Source organism: Silene latifolia, chromosome 10 (genome assembly GCF_048544455.1).
Source record: "Silene latifolia isolate original U9 population chromosome 10, ASM4854445v1, whole genome shotgun sequence".
Classification (NCBI taxonomy): Eukaryota; Viridiplantae; Streptophyta; class Magnoliopsida; order Caryophyllales; family Caryophyllaceae; genus Silene; species Silene latifolia.
In genome coordinates, this window is record NC_133535.1 from 135,188,824 (window position 1) to 135,210,643 (window position 21,820).

General features: G+C 37.1%; 6 protein-coding genes across 7 annotated transcripts; 4 read left to right on the forward strand and 2 right to left on the reverse strand.

Annotated features, from left to right (window-relative positions):
- The first annotated feature begins 541 nt into the window (after nucleotides 1-541).
- LOC141606000 (beta-glucuronosyltransferase GlcAT14B-like) lies at nucleotides 542-3,311 on the forward strand. Its single transcript, XM_074424958.1, has 4 exons — nucleotides 542-1,282; nucleotides 2,100-2,175; nucleotides 2,377-2,492; nucleotides 2,570-3,311. Exons 1-4 carry the CDS (start codon nucleotides 703-705, stop codon nucleotides 3,148-3,150), a joined length of 1,353 nt encoding a protein of 450 aa, XP_074281059.1. The 5' UTR covers nucleotides 542-702; the 3' UTR covers nucleotides 3,151-3,311.
- Nucleotides 3,312-3,469: 158 nt separating this feature from the next.
- Nucleotides 3,470-6,578, reverse strand: LOC141606001 (putative polygalacturonase At1g80170). The gene is made up of 10 exons (XM_074424959.1): nucleotides 6,469-6,578; nucleotides 5,942-6,076; nucleotides 5,720-5,857; nucleotides 5,451-5,621; nucleotides 5,329-5,355; nucleotides 5,039-5,246; nucleotides 4,783-4,864; nucleotides 4,380-4,488; nucleotides 4,143-4,253; nucleotides 3,470-3,762 (listed from the first exon to the last, which is right to left on the reverse strand). Exons 1-10 carry the CDS (start codon nucleotides 6,499-6,501, stop codon nucleotides 3,517-3,519), a joined length of 1,260 nt encoding a protein of 419 aa, XP_074281060.1. The 5' UTR covers nucleotides 6,502-6,578; the 3' UTR covers nucleotides 3,470-3,516.
- Nucleotides 6,579-7,658: 1,080 nt separating this feature from the next.
- On the forward strand, nucleotides 7,659-10,963 carry LOC141606002 (uncharacterized). The gene is made up of 2 exons (XM_074424960.1): nucleotides 7,659-8,572; nucleotides 10,226-10,963. Exons 1-2 carry the CDS (start codon nucleotides 7,958-7,960, stop codon nucleotides 10,583-10,585), a joined length of 975 nt encoding a protein of 324 aa, XP_074281061.1. The 5' UTR covers nucleotides 7,659-7,957; the 3' UTR covers nucleotides 10,586-10,963.
- Nucleotides 10,964-11,547: 584 nt separating this feature from the next.
- Nucleotides 11,548-15,072, reverse strand: LOC141606003 (uncharacterized). 2 transcript variants are annotated; one of them, XM_074424962.1, is made up of 8 exons: nucleotides 14,842-15,072; nucleotides 14,324-14,433; nucleotides 13,948-14,029; nucleotides 13,608-13,690; nucleotides 13,284-13,322; nucleotides 13,001-13,071; nucleotides 12,668-12,782; nucleotides 11,548-11,942 (listed from the first exon to the last, which is right to left on the reverse strand). In XM_074424962.1, exons 1-8 carry the CDS (start codon nucleotides 14,888-14,890, stop codon nucleotides 11,874-11,876), a joined length of 618 nt encoding a protein of 205 aa, XP_074281063.1. In that variant the 5' UTR covers nucleotides 14,891-15,072; the 3' UTR covers nucleotides 11,548-11,873. The 2 variants fall into 2 exon arrangements, with proteins under 2 accessions (XP_074281063.1, XP_074281062.1); XM_074424961.1 differs by having other exon boundaries at nucleotides 14,324-14,436.
- Nucleotides 15,073-16,314: 1,242 nt separating this feature from the next.
- On the forward strand, nucleotides 16,315-18,651 carry LOC141608299 (uncharacterized). The gene is made up of 4 exons (XM_074427663.1): nucleotides 16,315-16,360; nucleotides 17,246-17,967; nucleotides 18,050-18,100; nucleotides 18,286-18,651. The coding sequence occupies exons 1-4, from the start codon at nucleotides 16,315-16,317 to the stop codon at nucleotides 18,649-18,651; spliced, it is 1,185 nt and encodes a 394-aa protein (XP_074283764.1).
- Nucleotides 18,652-18,744: 93 nt separating this feature from the next.
- Nucleotides 18,745-20,766, forward strand: LOC141608300 (uncharacterized). The gene has a single exon (XM_074427664.1). It carries the CDS (start codon nucleotides 18,745-18,747, stop codon nucleotides 20,764-20,766), a length of 2,022 nt encoding a protein of 673 aa, XP_074283765.1.
- Nucleotides 20,767-21,820: the final 1,054 nt, after the last annotated feature.

The following is a 21,820-nucleotide window of genomic DNA, read 5'->3' on the forward strand; positions in this document are numbered from 1 at the left end:
TAAATCACAAATCCGGTTTTGACTGTCGTTTTAACTTAAAACGGTCTTAGCCAAAAATTTGTGAATAGAGGATGACACAGTGAAGTTTAATGTCTGCTGTTGATACGTACACAAATACAAAGAATATGGATAAGAGTCATAAAACACTGCTAGCTGCTAGTATAATGCGGGAAGAAAACGCTGAATAGAAGCATCCAAAAATATATATAAATCGGTTGCCCAGCTATCCCAAACCAACTAGCCCATTTATACAAAGGCTCTAAATTAATGTTAAGTTTAACTAAAATCCAATTCAAGTCCGCTTTTAATCACCTCTAAGTGAAATCACAAATAGGTGGAGAATGTCTCACCATAATAAGCATACGTATTGCTACAAGCCTACAATGAGCACCTTTCATAGGGAGTAGGGAGCACATACATTCTATGTTTTGTGTCTATGTTTGATTGGCTAACTTTCCAATATCTTGTAGTCCCACCATCCATTTCTCACCCACCTGTCAACCTCCTATAATAAACACACAAATTCATCTACTCACTTCCTAATTTGATTGTCATACATAACACCTGAATCAACAACACTCCTCCTCACTTCCCAACCAAAACCTCTCCAAAAATCATTGCAATTCCAAATAATAAACATGATCATCTTTGAATAGGGAGTCGCAAATTAATCTTTTTCTACTAGCGAATAATATCGATAATATGGATGTTTGGACCAACAACAAAACATCCCAAATCCAAAAAAGAAAGAAATGGTTATTTCTAATAGCAATAACAACATCAATTTTAGTAATCTCTTCATTAATGATCATATCATCTTACAACAAAAAAAACCCATTTTTCAAAATCCCAAGAAAAACCTTCAACAAAAACACAAAAAACACAAACTTTGTAGAATCAAAACTAAAAATAACACCAACATCATCAAAAAACAACATACCCAAAATAGCATATTTAATATCAGGATCAAGAGGTGATGGAGAAAGCTTAAAAAGGACATTAATGGCATTATATCATCCATTAAATCAATATGTAATTCATTTGGATTTAGAAGCAACATTACATGAAAGATTAGAGTTGGTTGATTTTGTTGAAAAACAAAGTGTTTTTAGTCAAGTTGGTAATGTTAGAGTTATGGCTAAGAGTAATTTAGTTACTTATAGAGGTCCTACTATGGTTACTAATACTCTTCATGCTATGGCTATTTTGATCAAACATGGTGGAATTTGGGATTGGTTTATTAATTTGAGTGCTTCTGATTATCCTCTTGTCACTCAGGATGGTATGTATCTACTTTTGTTAATTATGGTTATTTGCTTAGTGTAGTGGCGGAACAAGGATTTGAGGTTAGGGAGCGGAAAAATCTAACTGGGAGTGGACTACTAGAGTAAACTAGAAAAAAAGTCGAAACTTTCTGCTAAAAGCTTCAAAATTTTCATTAATTAGAGGGGCAACCTCCATTGCCTAGTTCCGCCACAGGAACTAGGCACACTTTTTTGATATTAAGATGAGTGTAAGGTCGCGTACATTGGTCGTTTTACCTACTTAAACCATTTTTTTTGTTGGTTTAAATGTTTAATTGGTCATTTTCTTATAATTTTACTTGTATTCATGTTAGCTGAACTCAATTTTTTTTCGAGTTAAGATTGTGCTGTTGCATCTAGATGTGGGTTGTTTTAGTCAAGAATGAACTTTTTTGTTGATTACTTTAGCTGATGCTCAAAGTGCTCAATGATCTTTCATCAGTTTCTCTGTAAAGTAGTAAACTTTCAACTTTCACCTTTTATTATTATATTAACTATTACGGTTTTTCTAAAAGTAAGTTCATACCTGCATTTTTAATAAGAATCTCTTATAAATCTTTCCACAAAAAGCTTATTAATGTGTGTCATAAGTGTACACATTAAAAAAACCGTAAATATTACAATACATATAGGGCAGGGTATCAAAATATGGGCAGGCTTGTAAAATTTTGATTAACTAACCTAATCTTTTGACAAAAATAATAATTACTGCAATGCTTGTTTCTGAATAGTTGATCTTGTAGATTTGCTTCAGTTTAAGACAGTTTTTAATTTTTGTAAAATTCTGTTCAACAGATTTGCTACATGTATTATCAACCTTACCAAGAGAACTAAACTTTATTGAGCATACAAATGACATTGGGTGGAAAGAGTATGTGGCTCATCTCTCTTTTGTATATTTTCAAACCAACTTATATTAATCTTTAACCGTTGTTTCTATGTAAGACCGTTGTATGGTGCAACATATTCAATATCACTATCATCATTAAATGAGGTGTATAAAGATGAATTTGTTTTACGCTATACAATCTTTTTTTTTATCTAAATGTCTGTTTATTACGAAATCCGACAGGTTTCAGAGAGCAAGACCAGTAATAATTGACCCTGGTTTGTACACTTCCGAAAAGTCTGATGTATTTTGGGTGCCTGAACAAAGAGGCATACCTACTGCATTCAAATTATACACAGGTATCAGTAACTCTCTTTAGTTCAATCTTTTAATGTTAATCCTGAATCGAAAATTAATACCAATTGAGTTATATCAGGATCCGCTTGGATGATGCTTTCTCGGCCTTTCGTGGAATACTGTCTATGGGGTTGGGATAACCTCCCAAGGACAGTCCTAATGTACTATGCAAACTTCCTATCCTCACCCGAAGGGTACTTCCACACCGTCATTTGCAATGTCGAAGAGTTCAAGAACACCACTGTTAACCATGATCTCCATTTCATATCATGGGATACACCCCCTAAACAACACCCTCATTTTCTAACACGTGACGACTTTCAGCAAATGGTCAATAGCAATGCACCCTTCGCAAGGAAATTTGGAAGAAAAGAATCAGTTCTTGATCAAATCGATTCTGAGCTTCTAGGCCGGGAAGCCCACGGGTTTGTGTCTGGAAAATGGCTGGTTACTAAAAACAGAAACCATACAGATCGAACTACTGGTCAGGTTTCACGCGGTTCAGAAAGAAGTTCTCCAATCAGGTCAGATTTTGCCATCTCTGTAAATACTACGGAATTACTTCCCGGCCCTGGTGCTGACAGGCTCAGGCGCCTTGTAACAAAATTATTATCAGCAGAAAATTTTCATCCTAGGCAATGTACGTCGATTCCACTATGATTTGTGGTATTTTTTTGCTCGGAATTTTCTTGGCCTGGATGAATGTAGGTGAGGGCTTACAGGAAATAAGAAGTCTATTTTGAGGGATATACTTTGTTATGTACAATAGAGAAACTTAGAAAAAATCAAATATTTTAAATAAAAAAATTCGTATGCATCAATTATCAATTTATCATGGCTTGGGGTCAGCAATCCGTACTAACCCCTCGCTTCGCCACTCTCTATATAGCCATGTCACTTGTTGTCACGTACTCACGGAACGCAGAATGCTAAAAGTTGTTGCATTGAAAACTTACGTGTACTCTAAACAAGAAGATAGTAGCCAAAAGATTAGATGCTATTTTATTGTTTAAGCAAATCAATATTTTATCCGAAGCTGGTATGGTTAAGACATGGGGGAGGCTGTATTACTCCCATACTTACACCGTATGCATTGGAGCAATAAGAAGTCACTTCCTTGAGTCGATAGTCTGGCCAAAGCACGATCGAGTCCAATCTCAGGCTGGTGCATGCCACCGACTCACTGCAGTTCAGATTAATCGCCACATTGCTAGCTGAGGTGCCGTAGAAATTTCTGTATGCCACATCTGATACATGAACTCCGTTTTTCGCCTACATAAATAATTTAGTAACTATGAACTTCTTGTCAAGACTCAAGAGGAGCATTACATGTGCTAGGTTAGTTAGACTCGGATTGGTTGCAAGTGATGCAGTCAAATAAAATTGTTAGCTAGTAAATCCACAATGGATGGTTCCAATTGTCGGATAACAGATACATGAGGTAATATGAAAAGTCGTAAACTCGGAATTAACATTTTTATCTTGAAAAGTCAATTCACAAAATTATCCCAATTCCTAACGCCTCAAGGTCTCCTGCAAACTAGATGGTAAGAAATACTCGGTAACATAGAAATACCGTTTCCAAATGACCCAAAATGAAAGTTGGATCGAAAGACATATAGTATAACGTTGTAAAGATGGTTTCTGTTTACCTTAACTGTGCCGTTTCTTGTGCCATAATTCTGGTCAATAACTAGAGGGTTTCTCACTGAATTGAAGAAGAGGTTTTCATATATGACTCCCCGAACGAAGCCTCTTCCTTCCTACAGGATAGCAAACAATTCCATATGTTAAGAAAAATATTTTCAGGAGTAATTACAGTGGGCAATTTTGTGGCTTACCGTGCGTTTGTATGGTGAAAATCAGAGTTTTTTTTTTCCTTTTTTTACCTGCCATGTTTTAATCCGAGCTCCATTTGTGGTGCCCTTGAAATATACATCCTTTACATGTATGTTCTGCACTTGGACATAGCTTCCTCCTTTACCGAGACTACCAATGCTGTTTCAAGAACAAATCTAATTATTTCCAACATATATTTGTCATGTCAGTTCCTAGGATGTATTTATTGACATCAGTGGCAGACCTTGGAGCAAAAATAATGCTGTCCGACAGTCCGAGATTTGGACCCCTGAGTCCCTGACACAGGGTTCGGACTTAAAACCGTTAAGAGTAATGATGGATCAACTACTAATTTATTTTTCTAAAATGTATATGATCTGAAAACCATTCAAGGGTTAGGAGCCATGACCACTGCCGATAATATTAAGATCAGTATCTAATTAAGATGATCACCTCACGCCATGCCCAGGTCCACAAGTAATGTTCACGATATCAATATTGGATGTATAATCTCCAATTGAAATGCAATCATCACCTATCAAAGTCAGAAACTTTATTGATTCAGTTTGAGGCTCTTTAAAACTTCAGAAATCAAAAATTCATTTGAATCCTATCACTGATTTTTCTTTTCCTGGTTTTCGTGTGCCAGGAGTTCTGAATTTGATGCATAAAACTGTAGCGATTCTCTTAGAAAAAACAATTATGGTACCTGTTCCAATCATAGTGTTTGTAATGATCACATTATGAGCATGCTGAAGGTGAATGCCATCGGTATTTGGGCTGTTTCCAGGTGCCTCGATTGAGAGAGAATCAATATGAAACTCATCGCATCCTAACAGTGTAACGTGTGTTTGTGAACTGTTGATGAAGTGTATCCCGGTGAGACTAGTCTCATTACATTTAAGGAACTTGATTGCCTGTTCAAAACATTTATGAGAAACTGATTTTTGGCCAAAATTCTCTTTTGCCACTTTCCTGATTTCTGAGGCAAATACTCACAGTTGGTGCCAGTTTGATGCATCCTGCCTGCAAAAAACAAGAGTTGGGAAGAACTCGTTATTTCAACAGACAACAGAATTGAAAACAATCGAATCAATCATGGTATTGAGCGTATAAGTTACCATTCCCGGGTGGTATTTACATGATTGGTTCCACCAACCAAAGCCTTGTCCATTGATTCTTCCATTGCCATAAACTCGGAGTCCACTAACCTCTTTGAAGGCAAGCCACTGGCCCGGATCGTGTTTTGCCCAAGCAGAAGGTAAAGGCGGTGCTAGAAGTTCGCCGTGGATCTAGTTTCACAGTATAGGAACACATGTAAGCTTGTTAATATGAGAGCTAGAGTAACATAGTACATAGACGAATAGACAGAAAACAGAAATTACAGAACCTCGACGTTGATGCGTTTGGGCTTGCAAGGTCCAGAGAAAACAGTGGGATTCAGTAAGAATGTTCTCCATTCTGGAACAAGCAATGTTGGATTATCGACTTCTGAATTGCATATTGAATTCCAGGCGTTTAAGAAAGCCTAAGGCAGAACCAGAAAATATGTTAGACTTGCACAAGATCTTCTGCCCGACCTTAAAACTTGTCAAAGAATGATTTTACCCACTTGAGAACTGTCGACAGTAATGCTGCTGACAGCTCCATAATCTGTGACATTGAAATGATCAGGACGCGGACAGGCGTATAAACCAGCTATGTTTATACAAAGTATCCAAAGGATTAGCATTGAACCACTGATATCCTGCAATGAGTCGCATGAGATTCGTTAGTAATCTTAGTAACACTTGCAATTTCATTTTATTTCTTCAAATAAACATCCATGACATGTAGAAAAAGAGGGACATTCGAAAATTGAGTAGGACATCAGACAAAATTTCCCTACACAAAAATTGTCAAAATCAATAAATAGTGCTAAAGAAGGAAATTTACTCGGGTTCTTCGTAGAAGAAAAAGTAAAGTAAGTCCCTTAACTCCTTAAGGCTTCTTACCATTCTTATAGAAGCTATAGATTGAGAGACTATGGTGAGAAGCCATTACAGAATGAACACGGTATCCACCTATCGCAGATGGGTCGGGTTGGGTGGATTCAGGATCGTAAACCTCAAGAATTTGGAGACATTTATTATAAGTTACCTGATGCATTAACACCTTGAAGGGAAATGGCATAATGTTAGAGCAGGATTGGAGAGCTCAACTGTTACGCTAAGTATTATTGCATTTGGCAAATGGACAATGGTAACCTCTTGTATTATTAAATGTAATGTATGTACACCAAACTCCATGGTTTTATTAAGTAAATTTGTTCACCATATTAATTGAACTCTGGAGGCTGTTTATGGTAAATTTTGACAGTTGCTTCCTCATTTGTCGCTTATTGTTACATTTTCGATTATACAACAACAGAAGCATTACCATATTAGCATAAAATGCATCTTAGAACATGCAAACGGGTCGGGCCACACCCAAACGGAAGAGAGACAGACCACTCCACAACGTAAGGCCATACTAAAACCAATTGGCAATATGAGATTAGGAGGAGTATCCCCTTTAGTTATATAAAGTGGTACAATCTTTCTTTCTCCAATAATGTGGACACCCACCATCAATTATTCCAAATCGAGATTTCCAAAAAGGGTGGAATAAGGAATTACCATATTTTTCTACATTTACGTATTACCACTCGTATATTTATTGAATGTGACGTTTTTGAAATGTGAGTATCGTATTTTTTTTTTTTCATATATTTTTACATTGCGGTTAAATTTAAAGCTCCGACTTCAAAAAATAAAAGAAGTATTACTCCATAATGAACTTAAAACAATACAAAAGTATTCATTATCAATGTTTTATTAATTTTTTTAAAAAGCTTTTATTATATGCTCAATTATTTAAACTTGGAAGTATTTTAGTAGGAATTTAATTTCAAGTTTTCAACCCTAATTTCCACTCAAACATTTATAAACATAATTATCTCGATAAACCATTTGCAATAACGTCAAATTTATTCGGAAAATTCACGCGGTACCCCGTAAGTTTGACATTTTGTACGAAATATCCAATTTTTTTAACCGGAAAATTTTAAGGGGCCATAACTCGTGTTTACGAGCTCAAAAAGTGACATTTTTTTCCGAGTTTGGAACTTGTGACTAAAACTCAAAGTTTGTTCGATTAAAAAAAAATGGACATACAAAAACTCCTAGACACGAGTTTCAAATACGACAATTTTTTTTCCAAATCATAGTTCTCGAAATGATGAACGATTTGAAAAAAAATCATTACTTTTTGAATTTGTAAAACACAAATTATGACCTCTCAAAATTTTCCATATGCAAAATTGGGTATTTTGTTTCAAAATGTGAAATACGAAGAATATCGTGTGAATTTTCCGAAACTTTAAAAGTTTTTAAGAAACTTCACCCCCTCAAATTTCATCGTCAGTCCGTCACACACTCGCACACTTCCTTTCTCACTCTCCACACTCTTCTTCAAGTTCATTAATCTCGATGTTCTTCCCCAATTCATCAATCTTCATCCTTCACTCTCTCAAAACAATAAATCCAACCCAGTAATTCCAAATCCAAATTCCCAGAAAACATCAATTTAAAAGCTTCAATCTTTATCAATGGCAAATGCATGGAGAAGAGACAGAACTCCCAAACTTCTCTCCTCAAATTCACTCCTTTTACTCTTCTTTCTCTCCTTCCTTCTCATCATCTTCTTCCTTTTCACCTCAAATCCAACAAATCTTCTCAATAATTCCCAAATTACCCTCAAAACCCAACAAAATTCACCCTTTACCTCAAAGATCCCACCTTTTGACTGCAGTAAATCCCCACAATCACACCCAGTAATTGCGAACATTGTTGAAGGACTAAAATACCCTTTTATCTTTGCTTTATCTGATCTTGGTAATTTACCTGAAAAACCCCATAAAAATATACAAAGAATTCTAAAGGGTAAACCTTTCAGAAAACCTGACATTTCTGAAACAGTGCAGGATGTTATGGATAAGTTTAGGGATAAAGGTAAAAAGGGAATTTTTGTTGATGTTGGGGCTAATGTGGGTATGGCTAGTTTTGCTGCAGCTGTAATGGGGTTTCAAGTTTTGGCATTTGAACCTGTTTTTGAGAATTTACAAAGGATTTGTGATGGGATTTATTTTAATAAAGTTGGGGATTTTGTTACTGTTTTTGATGCTGCTGCTTCTGATCATATCGGGAATATTACATTTCATAAGGTATTTCTTTTTGGTGTGTTCAGTTCAGAAAATAATACTCGCTCCGTCTCAATCATTTGTTTACCTTTGATTTAAGTAGCTCGCGTAAGAATGAAAATGGTAAATAAATCATTGGGATGTAGGGAGTAATGCATTACTCTATTATTTCTGCTGTGTATACATTTGTGAGAGGTTTATGGTGTATGTTTGTTTAAGTTGAGGGTATGATAGTTGCGGATTTACAGCGACATGTTGAGCAAAGAGTTGAATGTGAGTAGAATACTCATGAGGTCTGTGATTGATGGTTTTGTGTTGATAGATATATTTACCTGTTACTTATTAACTATCGTAGCTGGTAAAGTTATTGAATGGTGATATTCATGACCTGGATTCAAAACCGCGGTAAAACTAACTCTGTAACCCTTTCTTAAGCGAAAAATTATTGGTTGGTTAGGAGTGTAGGAGATGCTTAAGTAGTTCTGATGCTGAATTATGACCTCCATATGGATGCTGATGTCTTAGTGATAAAGTTTCCTCTTCTGTAAACTTGAATGGACACTTTCCTCTTCTGGAACCGTCGTCTGCCACATTCATTCCCGGTGTAGAAGATTTGATTTTATCATCCCACTTACTGGATATTATCCCCCTTGTGGGGGAATGGCTTTAGTAGAATCACAAGAATGTGACTCGAGATGTGTCGAATCCTCATATTTTGTGCAATAGTGGGAAGTTGTTTCTTTATGCCTCTTGTCCATTGATGGTTGTGGACTAAGGAATAATAGGGGCTAAATTGAGAAGGGGTTCATACATGGAGCCTGGAGGTGATTGGGTTTGACACATTATGAGGGAGGTGGGTAACGATTGCTTTGATTTTGGAGAAACCATAGTCATCTCCTACTCCCTTATGTCTCCCTAGATAACCCATCGATTAATTCTTGTCTGCCTCTATATTACCCTTTAACTCCGTACCTCCAATACGCCCGGCTAAACTGACCGACCCAAACGACCTGACTCATATCCAATCCGCAAACGGATAGATGACCCAAATTTGATCCGACCTCATCTAATGGGACTCGAACGTTTATTGGCGCATACTCCCTCCATCCTATTTTTATTGTCCTCTTTTCTTCAAAAATTTTCCCACTTTTATCTTAATTTAGTATGAAATTAGTAAACTACCACTAATACCCCTAAGTTTTTAACTACCATTCCCCCTATGAAAATTATAATGTCCCTCTTGTTCTTAATTAAAGGGGTAGATTAGTAATTTCATCCTATTTTTAAATCCTTCCCAAAAAGGAAAGTAGGACAATAAAAGTGGGATGGAGGGAGTACTAACCATTACTCATAAGTAAGTTGATAACAGCACACCAGATCAACCCTTGCAAACACGAATGACTTGAACCTGAACTAACACCCGACCCCAATTGACCCGTTACCAAGTCTACCTCCAATCCCAATGTCGCCAAAAATTTACAAATGGTTAAACATTAAGATATTGTAAAACCATCCATTAGAGACACTTATCCATATCATAAATTGTGATAGTTACGGAGTACTAAACTTCTTCTTTGAATAAGGGTATTTGTTTGAATAGGTTCACATAGTATTTGTTGCTCCCACAAATAGATTGTTGTGGAATTGTGGCTCACAATGGTTCTCTTTCGTTGGCAGTTAGTTGGTCGACTAGATAACAGTGCAGTTTCTGCTGCTGGTGCAAAGTTGGCTTTCAAATCAAATGAAGAGATAGCAGTTCAGGTGAAGACCGTACCTCTTGATGATGTCATCCCTGAGTCAGAACCCGTGCTTTTGCTTAAGATAGATGTTCAAGGGTGGGAATACCATGTGTTGAAGGGTGCCAAGAAGTTGCTGTCAAGAAAAGGAGCCGAAGCCCCTTATCTAATCTATGAGGAAGACGAGCGCTTGTTGCAAGCTAGCAATACCACAGCTAAAGAGATTCGAGACTTTCTTAAGAGCGTTGGTTATGATCAATGCACCCAACATGGTACTGATGCTCATTGCACCAAAAATTGAGGGAAGGATTATTAAATTTTGCTAGAGATCTTATACTCCGTAGTTGCTAGAACAGTCACTCTACAACAGTCAGCAAATCGGAGAGGCGTGTTAAAAGGTAGAGTCTGTTTAACTAAAATTCCTTCTCGAAAGATTAACAAAAGTCAGGCTCCAGTTGATTGACGACTCATGGCTGTTGTGGGTTATGTTACTTCGATTCTTCATTCCAGCTTCATGTGGGTTAGGCACTTAAGAATGTGGGTATGACTTATGAGCAATGCTTCTCCTGGTTTACATAGGATAAGAGGCCCGCATGTCAAATGTAAAGGGCAGACGGTGTATAAAACATTTAGTATCATTTTTAATTGTTTAAGCCTCATATTTATCTCTCCATTCCTCTTATGAAAGTTCAAATTTTCAGTCTTTTATTTTAACCGAGTATATGTCTGAGTTTCCGATATTTGGTTATGTACCTATACCTAAAACTGTAATAGAGCCCGAAGAACATAGCTCGTGAAAATCTGCTGTTGTAAGCTTTCGTTCTGCATTATGTTAACCTGAGATTCAGGATTTGCAGAGCTGCAGATCGAACCCTGAAGATGATTGCGGTTATTTTTCTAAGGCACTGTGTTGATCATTCTTTAGTTCATGTTCTTTATCTCTCACTATTTGTGTCGTTCAAATCCTTCACGAGACTCGCTACTAAATAAGCTGGATCATAACCATCAGGCATCAGGTTTTTGACCAATTACCTCAATTCCAGCTTTGTCTACAGCAAGGTAAGGATATGTAGTTATATACAACCTACCTTGTACTGAACACAAATTGTTTTCAGATGACCCATAAGAAAAATTGTGTCGCTATTGCATCGACTAATTACTACTTCACGAGAATCAGACACATTTTAGTGAGTCATTTTGCTTTATCAATTGACTCCCTTGATATTCAAATGACAAGAAATAACGAGTTTTTGACTCAGTTGAAACGGGGATAGAAATGGTACTTAATCGAAAAGTAATCTCTTCTAGTACATTTACACTGCAATCTAGAATAATGAGCGCAACAAAGTCTGGAATAAAATTCCTAGAATCGTAACGAAACACGTCACTGATGCGCTGCAAGAACAATAGAGTGAAAATAGAAATCATATGCAGAAACTACAAAGTGAAGGTGCTATTACTTTATGAACACGATTCTGAAAACAAATAACAAGTATAACATAGTAAAAGGTGACATTTACGCAAACTTGGGTAATCATACCATGCAATGTGCCATCTTCGCAAGAAATTCACAACTCGACTCTTGGAACTTATTTAGGGCCGCTGGTCACTGAAGAACCGGCTCGCTCTACCATAGTATCATATAGCTGCTTTCCATTCTGTTACATCAGAAAAATCAACAATTACCATTATGAGCACAAAGATCGACACAAATGCTTACACGAGACCATCTAATAGTAACGCGGTTCTAATTACAGCATAATATAGTTGTGAATGAGACTATCAAATATTAAAGAATATTTGAACCGGTTTTTCAAAGGGAACCAGTTTCGTACAATTGACAGAAAGAAAGATGTGAAGAACTATTTCAGGTGACCACCTTATATGAAGTTTTAGCGGAGAATCAGAGCTGAAGAACAGAATTCTCAAGTCTAAGCCAGCAATATATATTACTATTGGGGATTACAGAGTTAGACTCAATATGCGCGATTTCATGAAGATCAGTAACTTAAGGGAAGAAGCAATCCAATATTAGATATAGTAAGCATTAAGAGCTCCTTGTTTCATCTCCCATTCTGAGCCCACTGGTTTCATTTGCAGTCACCAAAACCACCACTATTACGGATTACCTACTATATTACATTAAAGACTAGGGAATGAACTCGAAGTCTTCTTCTACAAGGAAAAAAAATGAGTGAATGAAGATTTGGAATGGCCATTTAGGGAGCATTTCCGTTGTAAAAATGAAAAATGGCTTAAAACGGTTCAGCATTTATATTTTTTGGTTATGTGATAATACATAATTAGAGATACTTTGTCATTTTTTCTAACAATTATTCAACCTTCTTCCCTGAAATTTAAAGAGTAGGTACTTAATACTTACAAATATTATAGGGAAAAAGTGAATCTGGCCTTCTGGCTTGGTTTGTGTTTCTTTGAAGTAAACCAAAATCGGAAAATTTGGCCACCAGAACTCCCAGTTTACAAAAGAGGAGTACCTGTAGTAAAACATTCAAGAGTAAATTTTCAATGAAAGGTCATTTGGAAACCGAGTCTTTGTTAATAGCTCAACCACACCTTACTACGCTTGGAGCAGGAACCTTTTCGAATGCAGTGATTTGGGCATGTGATGGTTACAATTAGAAGAATAGGAAAAATGAAAATTACAAGATGAAAAGAATGTTGAGCATTAAGTCGTTGTGAAGTTTATACTTACTTCCAGCGGTTCTTCCCACCCACAAACACATTTTCTCCTGATTCTTTCAGCTCTGAACCTACTTTTACTTCCTGCAACCAAGTCATAAAAAAAAAAGACCGAACGTTTCAAATAATCTGAGTACCAGGATGAATCAATTTAACGAGAGAGCTACTAATCAAATTTCTATAACAATTTAAGTCTAAAATTCCTAATTGTTCCTTATGGCTGTCATACAGTACTTTATAATAATCCATACGATATAGTAAGGCTGAGTAATTTCAGAAAGGCATAACAGACTAACCAGAGCCTCATCGTCGAACACAAACCTTACCCTCGTAGCCTGGCAAATACAAAACAAAGTTAGCCATTCTAGTAAGTACTCCATATGTTGGTACAACAAACAACTGAAAACGTAGACTTATGACACGCATCACTTAGATCTCTTACTTATGATCCGCCAGTGTCGTCAAGCTACCGGAGTCCACAGTGTTTTACACAGAAATAATAGCCCTTCTCATTTGAAAATTTCAGAAGATATATAATTCTAAACATTATAGCTAGACTGATCAGAGAACCAAGTTTCACATGACTATCACTTGAATAAGGTATATGCAACACATAATACCTGTACTAGGAGAAGCAATCCTAGAAGACCAACTGGCACCGCTGCTATTAGATTGTCTGTATATATTAACCCACCAGTTGCACCTATTTAACACCAAAATTAGTTAAAATTTATAGATATTAGGAACATGATCGGATGATGTCAGGTTTCTTAATGCCGATTACACTAAATAAGCTAACCATGCTTTACAGTTTACACAAACCAAAATGGGAACATAATGCAGTCTTTAAATTCCAATATCAATCCTAGGAAGCTCATTATTATAACAACTCTATGCTATATACAAGCCGACATCCAGTGAAATACTATGAAAAGCCTTTGGAAGGAAAGAAATGGATACCAAGAAGAACAATGGGTATCCGGTAATCTGGTTCGGGTACTACAGTTTCTCGCTTAGACTTTACTGGCGCCTTCCTTCCAAACTGCAAAACGTCCGCTCATTTCCATTAGTTAGGTTGTTCATTCATAACACAGATGATCCTGCAGCAACTATGCCCGTCCTATTTAGTTAAGTCCATGGTTAAAAATTTAAATTTACAAGTGAGACCACTCATTAACCCTACTCACCCTATAGCTAAAGTGGGGAAAATATGAGGACTTCAGTTGACCTCGTATCTATGACCGTCTCATACAAGACTCGCTACACCCAAAAATGTACATCATAATTAATCAATTTGCAATCGAAAACAACTAAATGCAAGTAAAATTCTTCCTACCAATGAAGTGACAGTAAAAGTCCTCTTCCTGCAGCTTTGATTAATCCCCTTCTGATTAAAACTTGAAGAACCAATCAATTTGCCAAATGTTGCTCCCCTCACTTCTCTATCTGCTATTAACAACACATAATTAAACACCCAATTCCAATCGTCAATAAAAACACAAATTATAGAATAAGACCGCGTCTCCTTTCATTGTTTAAACATTCAATTATTACTATCATTCTACTTAAACAAATATGTCATTTATAATTTGAAGATTAACCCATTATAGAACACATACATTTTATCTAAAATACCAATTTCAGTGACAAATTTGTAAATCATTCATATTAGCCCAACCCCAGAATCTTCAACCCACAAATTAAAATAAAATATTACAACAAATATTCAAGCAAACATGCAATTGAACAACTATGGAAAGTACATATACTCTCTCACAAAAATTTAAAATAAAAAAGGTAAACAAATGACGGAGACAAAGAAAGTAATGAAAATTGAGATAAGAAGAGGCATACAATAAGAAGGGTGAACTAATGGAGTAGAAAAGAAGAGGGAAGTGGCCATTTTTATCTACAAGATTTTGGGTTTTTGGTGATGGGATTAAACTTTATTCACGTTATTTGGATATTTGTGCAACTAACAAACAATCAAAGGTTGTTGTTTTTCCCGGACAAAACAGTTTGTGTCTTAGAACAAATGTACTGTTCAGAGTTTATTCATAGACGTGTCCTTTGTTTTCAATCCATGGCTCAAAATCTACAAATCCTTCCCTTGTTTAAAAGTTGGTAAGGTGCACCACTAGAGTTGGCATAAAGGGCCGCGGGCCGATGGGCGGCACGGCCAGGCACGGCCCACAGCACGGCACGGCACGGCCCGACGAGAAAATCGAGGAAGCACGGGCACGGCACGAATGGGCTTTGGACGGGCTCCGGCGCGATTTTCATCAAAAATCCGTGCCTAGGCACGGTGCGTGCCGGGGGCACGGCCCAGGCACGGCCCAGGCACGGTGGAGCCCGGCACGCACCAGGCACGACGGGCTTGGCACGGCCCGACACGAAGAATGGCCCGTTTATTATTATTTATTAAATAAAAAGTACAGTAACATTTAACAAACGGAAATTTCCCATGGTACCCTTGAACTTTGGCAGATTACACATGGTACCCCTCATTTTAAGTTTCTACATATGATGCCCCTGTATTTACCTTTTTCTTTCCCAAAATACCCTTAGTTGACATTCCGTCATAACGGCGTTAGTTTACATCTTCTAAACCCTTAACATGTTGCTTGTACCCGTAACACATCTTCTAATTCATAATCTTCATCTTCTTGCTTTACATCTTCAACCATCACCACCATGCACGACCCCCACTGCCCCTACCCATACGCAACCACACCCCATCACTCATCACCATTTGCAAACCACCTCTCATTCTTTCCCTCTATTCAATCTGCCACCATTACCAGCAATATATACTCAATCACTATCAATGGGAACATGGTGAATTAGGTTGTCAATTGGTCTAATTTGTTGTATGCTTGGAAAATTGTGGAGAAAAGATGAATATGGACGATTTAACCCAATAAAATTCATCCAATTTGAATCTGAAAAGTTGCAGCAATTATAACACCAACTCAGAAAACCCCAAAACCCAGACAACCCAACTAAACTTAATTCATCAACAATTCCTCATATTGGAAGCTGAAATTTTTCAGCAAATTACGACCCATAAAACCTAATTTACCTAATCTATCATAAATGAATAAACCCAAACATTCATCAACTTTGAAGTTGAAAACTTGCACAAATCATGAAAAACAACCCAGAAAAATACAACAATTGGAACCGCCTCAATAATTGAGTAAGTGGGAAAAATAGTAGCAGGGATTTGATGAAATAACAAGGAAAAAGATGGTTGCTTGGTTGTTTATTAGATTTACTATTTTTTTTTTTAATCACATGATTATGGAGAATATGCATAAAGCTTAAATGAATTGGGTTTGTGATGTTGTGATACCTTTTGCTGGAGTGTTGGGTAGCTTTTTGGCAGGCTTTAATGGATGGAGAATATGAAGTTTAGTCATGATTGTATGAGGTTGATTTTTTTTGGTTCACATTTTTTTAAGAAGATGATGATAATAGGTAGTTTGGGGATTTAGGGATTAAGTTTTAGTTTATTAGATAAATTTAGGATTTAGGTAATAAAAGTAACGGCGTTATGACGGTATATTAGATAAGGGTATTCTGGGAAGAAAAATGGTAAACACAGGGGTATCATATGTAGAAACTTAAAACGAGGGGTATCATGTGTAATCTGACAAAGTTCGAGGGTACCATGGGAAAAAACCGTTTAACAAAATATATATTTAAGCCATTAATCATCATTTATTAAGCTAAAAGTACACTAATATTTAATAAAATATATATTTAAACCATTAATCATCATTTATTAAACAAAAAGTACTAAAAATATATCAATTATATAACGTTTTTTATTTAAATAAAAAAAATATTAAAGCACATGGGCCGGCCCACGGACAAGGCACGAAAAGCCCATGGGCCAGGCACGGCCCGAGCACGAAAATGGTCGTGCCTTGAGCGGGCCGCGGCGTAGGTTTGGATTAGTGGGCCTGGCACGGCACGGCCCGAGGAGCCCAATATCCGTGCCTGGGCCGGGCCAATTTTTGGGGACGGCACGGTGGGTCGGCACGCGGGCCGGCCCAGCACGGCCCATTGCCTACTCTATGCACCACTATTCCTAACGAATAGTGCATGAATAGTTGAACTCTTAGAGCCGGATAGTGGTTATTTGGCGGATAGCCGTGGGTGGATTGTTGCCGTCCAAGCTCTTCAGTTCGGCCTTTTTATTTTGGTTACGTAATTTCCAAGCTTATCTTTTGGGTCTTTTTCTCTTTTTCAGCCTTTTCCCTCATTTTAGCCTTTTATGATTGGCGAATCAATACACCTCTCTATGAGCTTCCATACTTCGGTCTTCAGTTTACTTGGGCTAATAAAAGGGAAACCTCAAGCCTTATTTTGAAACGTCTTGATCGTGGTTATGCACCACAAGATTGGCTCCTCACTTTTCCGGAAGCACATATACAAAATCTTAACATTTTCCTTTCAGACCATGCCCCTATTGTGCTTGATTTATCTGCCCGTATCAAGAAACCAAAACGACCTTACAGAGTGGATAATTGGTGTCTTGAACACACTGAGATTCAAGCTCTTGTTACGTCTATTTGGCATAGTTTTTCTTTTGGTCATATTATGTCTTCTGTTATCAAGAAACTTAGTCAAATTCGTTCTGGGATTCTCAATTGGGTGCTTCATAATCGTCGTCTGTTCATGCTTGATTGGAGTTCTATTTCCCAGGAATTATCTAAATCGGCTTCACTTATTCACGACTCCTCAACTGGTTCTGATTATCTTCACAATCTTAAAGCTACTGAACATGATGTTCGCATCCAACATTCCTTCTGGTCACAAAGAGCTAAATCTGAATTTCATTTTAATGACGGACTTCCTACTGCTTATTTTTACAGCAGGGTCAAATCAAGGCAAAAGAGGCTTCGTATTATCTCGCTGAAAGATGATACTGGCTCTTGGACTTCTTCAGAGTCAGATCTCTCTCTTTTAATTGTGACTCACTTTAGGAATTTATTTAATCCAATACAACAAGCAATCTCCTTGTCAGAACTTGATGAATTATCTTTTTTCTCAGTTAGATGACTTGCAGCGAGACTTTTTGTCTCAGCCCTTCACCGCCATTGACGTAAAAAAGGCTTTTTTTTGATATGAAGCCTAAAAATCATCAGGCCCGGATGGTTTTCCGCCTCGTTTTTATCATTTTTTTGGAATATTATTAATGCTGACATTACCGCGGCTGTTCTTGGGTTTCTGAACAACGGTCAATTTCTTCCGGCTTGGAATAATACACATATTGTTCTAATTCCCAAGGTTGATAATCCCGAAAATATCTCACAATTTCGTCCTATCAGTATTTGTAATGTCATTTACCGTGCCGCCTCGAAGTGTATTGCCCTCAGGCTCCGAAGGGTAACTGAAAATATTATCAGCCAAAATCAGAATGCGTTTCTTCCTGGGCGACTTATCAGTGACAGTGGAGTTCTTGGTCATGAAATTCTTACTTATATTAATCAGCGTAGGAGTGGCACTCGTTGTTTCGGAGCAATCAAACTGGATATGAACAAGGCTTTTGATAGAGTTTCCTGGCCTTTTCTGTTTCATGTTCTTAAGCTATTTGGTTTTCCGAAAGCTTTCAGACAGCTTATTAAGTCTTGTGTCAAGACAGTCTCTTTGTAGGTGCTTATTAATGGGACTCCATCCGATCGTATTTTTCCTCAGTGCGGCTTGCGTCAAGGTGACCCCATTTCACCTTATCTTTTCATCCTTTGCATGGAAGTCCTTTCTCTTATGATTACTAAAGCTGAATCACAACGGGCTATTGAAGGTATTAAGCTCTCTCATAATAGCCCATCCATTTCTCATTTATTATATGCCGATGATTCTCTTCTATGCCTCTGTCTAACTCCGGCTAGCGGTAAGTCCTTACGGAATATATTGAATTCTTTTACCGCTCTTTCGGGTCAAATGATTAACAATCACAAATCTTATATCAAGTTCAGCCCCAACACCCCAGATGATTTCAAGGAGCATCTTCTTAATATTTTGAAAGTGCAATCACAACAAAATTTTGGACTTTACCTGGGTGTTCCTATTGATCTTGGCAAAAGGAAAACTGGGGCATTTCAGTTCCTATTAGACAAGATTTCAAGCAAAATTCTCTCTTGGGGTCCAGCGAGTTTTTCCCAAGCGTCTAAGTTATTGCTTATTAATTCTATTTTGATGACGTCCATTGCATATGTGGCTTCTGTGCTTCCGATCCCTCTACAAATTACCAATAAGATAAACTACTTAATTGATCTTTTTTTGTGGAAAAAGGCTAAAAACAAATGTGCTCAACACTGGTTACCGCCGGAAAGATTGCAACTGCCAATGTCGGAGGGTGGTCTTAGGATTAAAAATGCTACTATTGTAAGTCAAGCATTGTTATCTAAAACCTTCTGGCGTTGCCATCACAAGCCCCATTCCCTTGTTTCGAGAATCCTTCGTTCAAAATATCAAAAAGATTTTCCTGTCCCTGATAAGGTCCCGAAATATACTGCTGCATCTTTCGCTTGGAAAGGAGTTGTTAAAAACACTTACTTACTTCAGGATGGAATTGCTTGGAAATTTGGGAATGGAAAATTGATTAATATAAAAAATGATGCTTGGATCCTTGGTAAGAAGCCGTGCTTTAAGCCTAATTTTCAATCTCAAGATTTCAGTTTTACGGACCTTCTGTTTGACCCATGTCGCTGGAACATGCAAAATGTTTTCAAATATTTTCACTCCGAGTCCGCAAAGAAAATTTGTTCAATTGAGCTTCCCCTTGAGCCTATGGATGATTACATTTACTGGAAATCCACTGAAGATGGAAGGTATTCTTCTTGTTCCGAGTACTCGTTCCTTTTGAAAAACAGTTTGCCCTCAGTCGCTTCTTCCTTCTCTCGTGTTGATCGGGATTTTCAATGGTCTTTGATTTGGCACCTCCCTTGTCAGCCACATATTAAGCTTTTCCTTTGGAAAATTGTTCAGTGTATCTTGCCTACTGCGGATGTTTTAATTCGTCGAGAAATGCCAGTCAATCCAATTTGCTCTTTTTGTCATAAGGATGGTGAGACTTTGAGCCACCTTTTTCGTGACTGTGACATTATCAAACGTGTTTGGGCTGCGAGTTTACTTGGAATTTGCTCCGATGTAAGTTCCCACGTCTCAATTGGTAGCTGGTTTCAAATTTTTTTTCGCTACTTATCTCGCCTTGCAGATATTAATGACCAGCAGCTTCTATATTTTCCTCTTACTCTCTATGCAATCTGGAAGCATAGGAATAATGTGATTTTTAGAGAGGCTGATAACATTGTCCGAGAGATTGATCTTCTTTCTAAACAACAACATGTATTCAATTCCAATATTAAAGCTCTTGATCAATCTTCCTGCCGATTTGAAGATTTATGCTTCCATTCCTCTTTTATGCAACACTTTTCTCACTTCTTTCGGATGGAGATCGTCTTCAGCAACAAAACTTTGATCGGTTCGTTTAAAGTTTACAGAAATGTTCATCTCACTCACGAAGTGCTGCAATGTTTTTGCTCTTCCCGTCTTCAAATCAATATTATGGCTCTGATTGAGGCTATGACTTTTGCCTCTGCTTTCAGACTTGAAAACGTACTTTTTCAAATCAACGGCATCCGACTTCTACGTTTGATGCGTGCTTCCAGCTTGTCTAGTGTTCCCATTACTTTATCTGGTAGTATTAGTCGTATTAAGTTTTTCCTTAGTTGTAATCATACCTGGTATTGTGATCGTATCGTGTAATTTGGCTTGTTTTTATACTAGTACACACTTGTCTAAAAAAAAAAAGCCTTTTCCCTCATTTTAACTACTTGAAGCTCATCTCTTGGGCCATTTTAACTCCTTGGTCCAATAATCTTGATTTTTTAAAATATCTTGGGTCTTTTTCCTCATTTTAAAATCTTGATTTAGGAAATAAATAAATAATAATAAAAAAAAAGCTGAATTCGTTTTCTTCTTGGCGGAAACTGATGCTTCAATGGCTATTCCTTGTCTTTCTAGGCAACGCTGTTCCCAAAAATGTTGTTTATGGCTGCAGTTGGTAGTGGTTAGACGAATGTGTATGGTGTTGTTGGTGGTCAGAGAAATGTACATGGTTAAAGCGCTGCTGTTAATTGTCGTCCATGGTTATATCGTTGATGGCTAACATTTATACTACTAGTGTTAATTTACAGTGCAGTCATTTACAGATTATCGTCAATAGGCAACACTATAAGATTATCGTCCATAGGTAACACTGTTGATTTAAGTTGGGTGCCATTCTACAGTCCTACAATTTAAAGATGATTATTATTATATTTAGAATGAGTTTGTATAGTCTTTGGGAAAAAGGGGTGTTTACGGTGGTGTAAATTTTAGTTACTCTCAATGTAGGGGACAGTTAGGTATTATATCATAACGTTTACATGGTTTGTGGGCTAAAAATGCCTGCCAATTTACTTTACAGTTAGTTAGAGATGTTTATTTTATATTATAAAGGGAAAGATTGGTTAAAGCTTCGAGAAAGGGGGTTCTTTAAGGTGGTGTAGTTTTGAGTCATTGTCAAGCACGTGATTATTATATTAGAGAGGACTTCTGGGATTGATTGGATTTGTGTTGAGTAATGTTTTATTAGTAAGGAGTGGAAGTAAGGTGAGATGACCTTTGTGTGTTAAGGTGAGGTTTGAGCATGTATGTTAAGTAAGGGAGGTAAGGTGTGGTGATGTCACTGTACCCTCCCCAAACAGTGTAAAGGAGATGTGTGGTTTCTTGTTTGTGTCTTTATATATAAAATAAACACTGCCAGGGTTAAAAAAAA

Excerpts from the sequence above, each read along its gene's own strand:
- LOC141606000 (XM_074424958.1), top strand. The coding sequence starts at position 703 with ATGGATGTTTGGACCAACAACAAAACATCCCAAATCCAAAAAAGAAAG. Across the intron at positions 1,283-2,099 it reads TCCTCTTGTCACTCAGGATG|ATTTGCTACATGTATTATCA; the intron begins GTATGTATCTAC and ends TCTGTTCAACAG. Across the intron at positions 2,176-2,376 it reads AATGACATTGGGTGGAAAGA|GTTTCAGAGAGCAAGACCAG; the intron begins GTATGTGGCTCA and ends GAAATCCGACAG.
- LOC141606001 (XM_074424959.1), bottom strand. The coding sequence starts at position 6,501 with ATGCCATTTCCCTTCAAGGTGTTAATGCATCAG. Across the intron at positions 5,858-5,941 it reads TTACTGTCGACAGTTCTCAA|GCTTTCTTAAACGCCTGGAA; the intron begins GTGGGTAAAATC and ends GTTCTGCCTTAG. Across the intron at positions 5,622-5,719 it reads CCAAACGCATCAACGTCGAG|ATCCACGGCGAACTTCTAGC; the intron begins GTTCTGTAATTT and ends CTGTGAAACTAG.
- LOC141606002 (XM_074424960.1), top strand. The coding sequence starts at position 7,958 with ATGGCAAATGCATGGAGAAGAGACAGAACTCCCAAACTTCTCTCCTCA. Across the intron at positions 8,573-10,225 it reads GGAATATTACATTTCATAAG|TTAGTTGGTCGACTAGATAA; the intron begins GTATTTCTTTTT and ends TTTCGTTGGCAG.
- LOC141606003 (XM_074424961.1), bottom strand. The coding sequence starts at position 14,890 with ATGGCCACTTCCCTCTTCTTTTCTACTCCATTAGTTCACCCTTCTTAT. Across the intron at positions 13,691-13,947 it reads GATACCCATTGTTCTTCTTG|GTGCAACTGGTGGGTTAATA; the intron begins GTATCCATTTCT and ends GGTGTTAAATAG. Across the intron at positions 13,323-13,607 it reads GATTGCTTCTCCTAGTACAG|GCTACGAGGGTAAGGTTTGT; the intron begins GTATTATGTGTT and ends TGTATTTGCCAG.
- LOC141608299 (XM_074427663.1), top strand. The coding sequence starts at position 16,315 with ATGAATTGGGTTTGTGATGTTGTGATACCTTTTGCTGGAGTGTTGG. Across the intron at positions 16,361-17,245 it reads ACCTTTTGCTGGAGTGTTGG|CCTTTTCCCTCATTTTAGCC; the intron begins GTAGCTTTTTGG and ends TCTCTTTTTCAG. Across the intron at positions 18,101-18,285 it reads AGCCCTTCACCGCCATTGAC|GTTGATAATCCCGAAAATAT; the intron begins GTAAAAAAGGCT and ends CTAATTCCCAAG.
- LOC141608300 (XM_074427664.1), top strand. The coding sequence starts at position 18,745 with ATGGAAGTCCTTTCTCTTATGATTACTAAAGCTGAATCACAACGGGCT.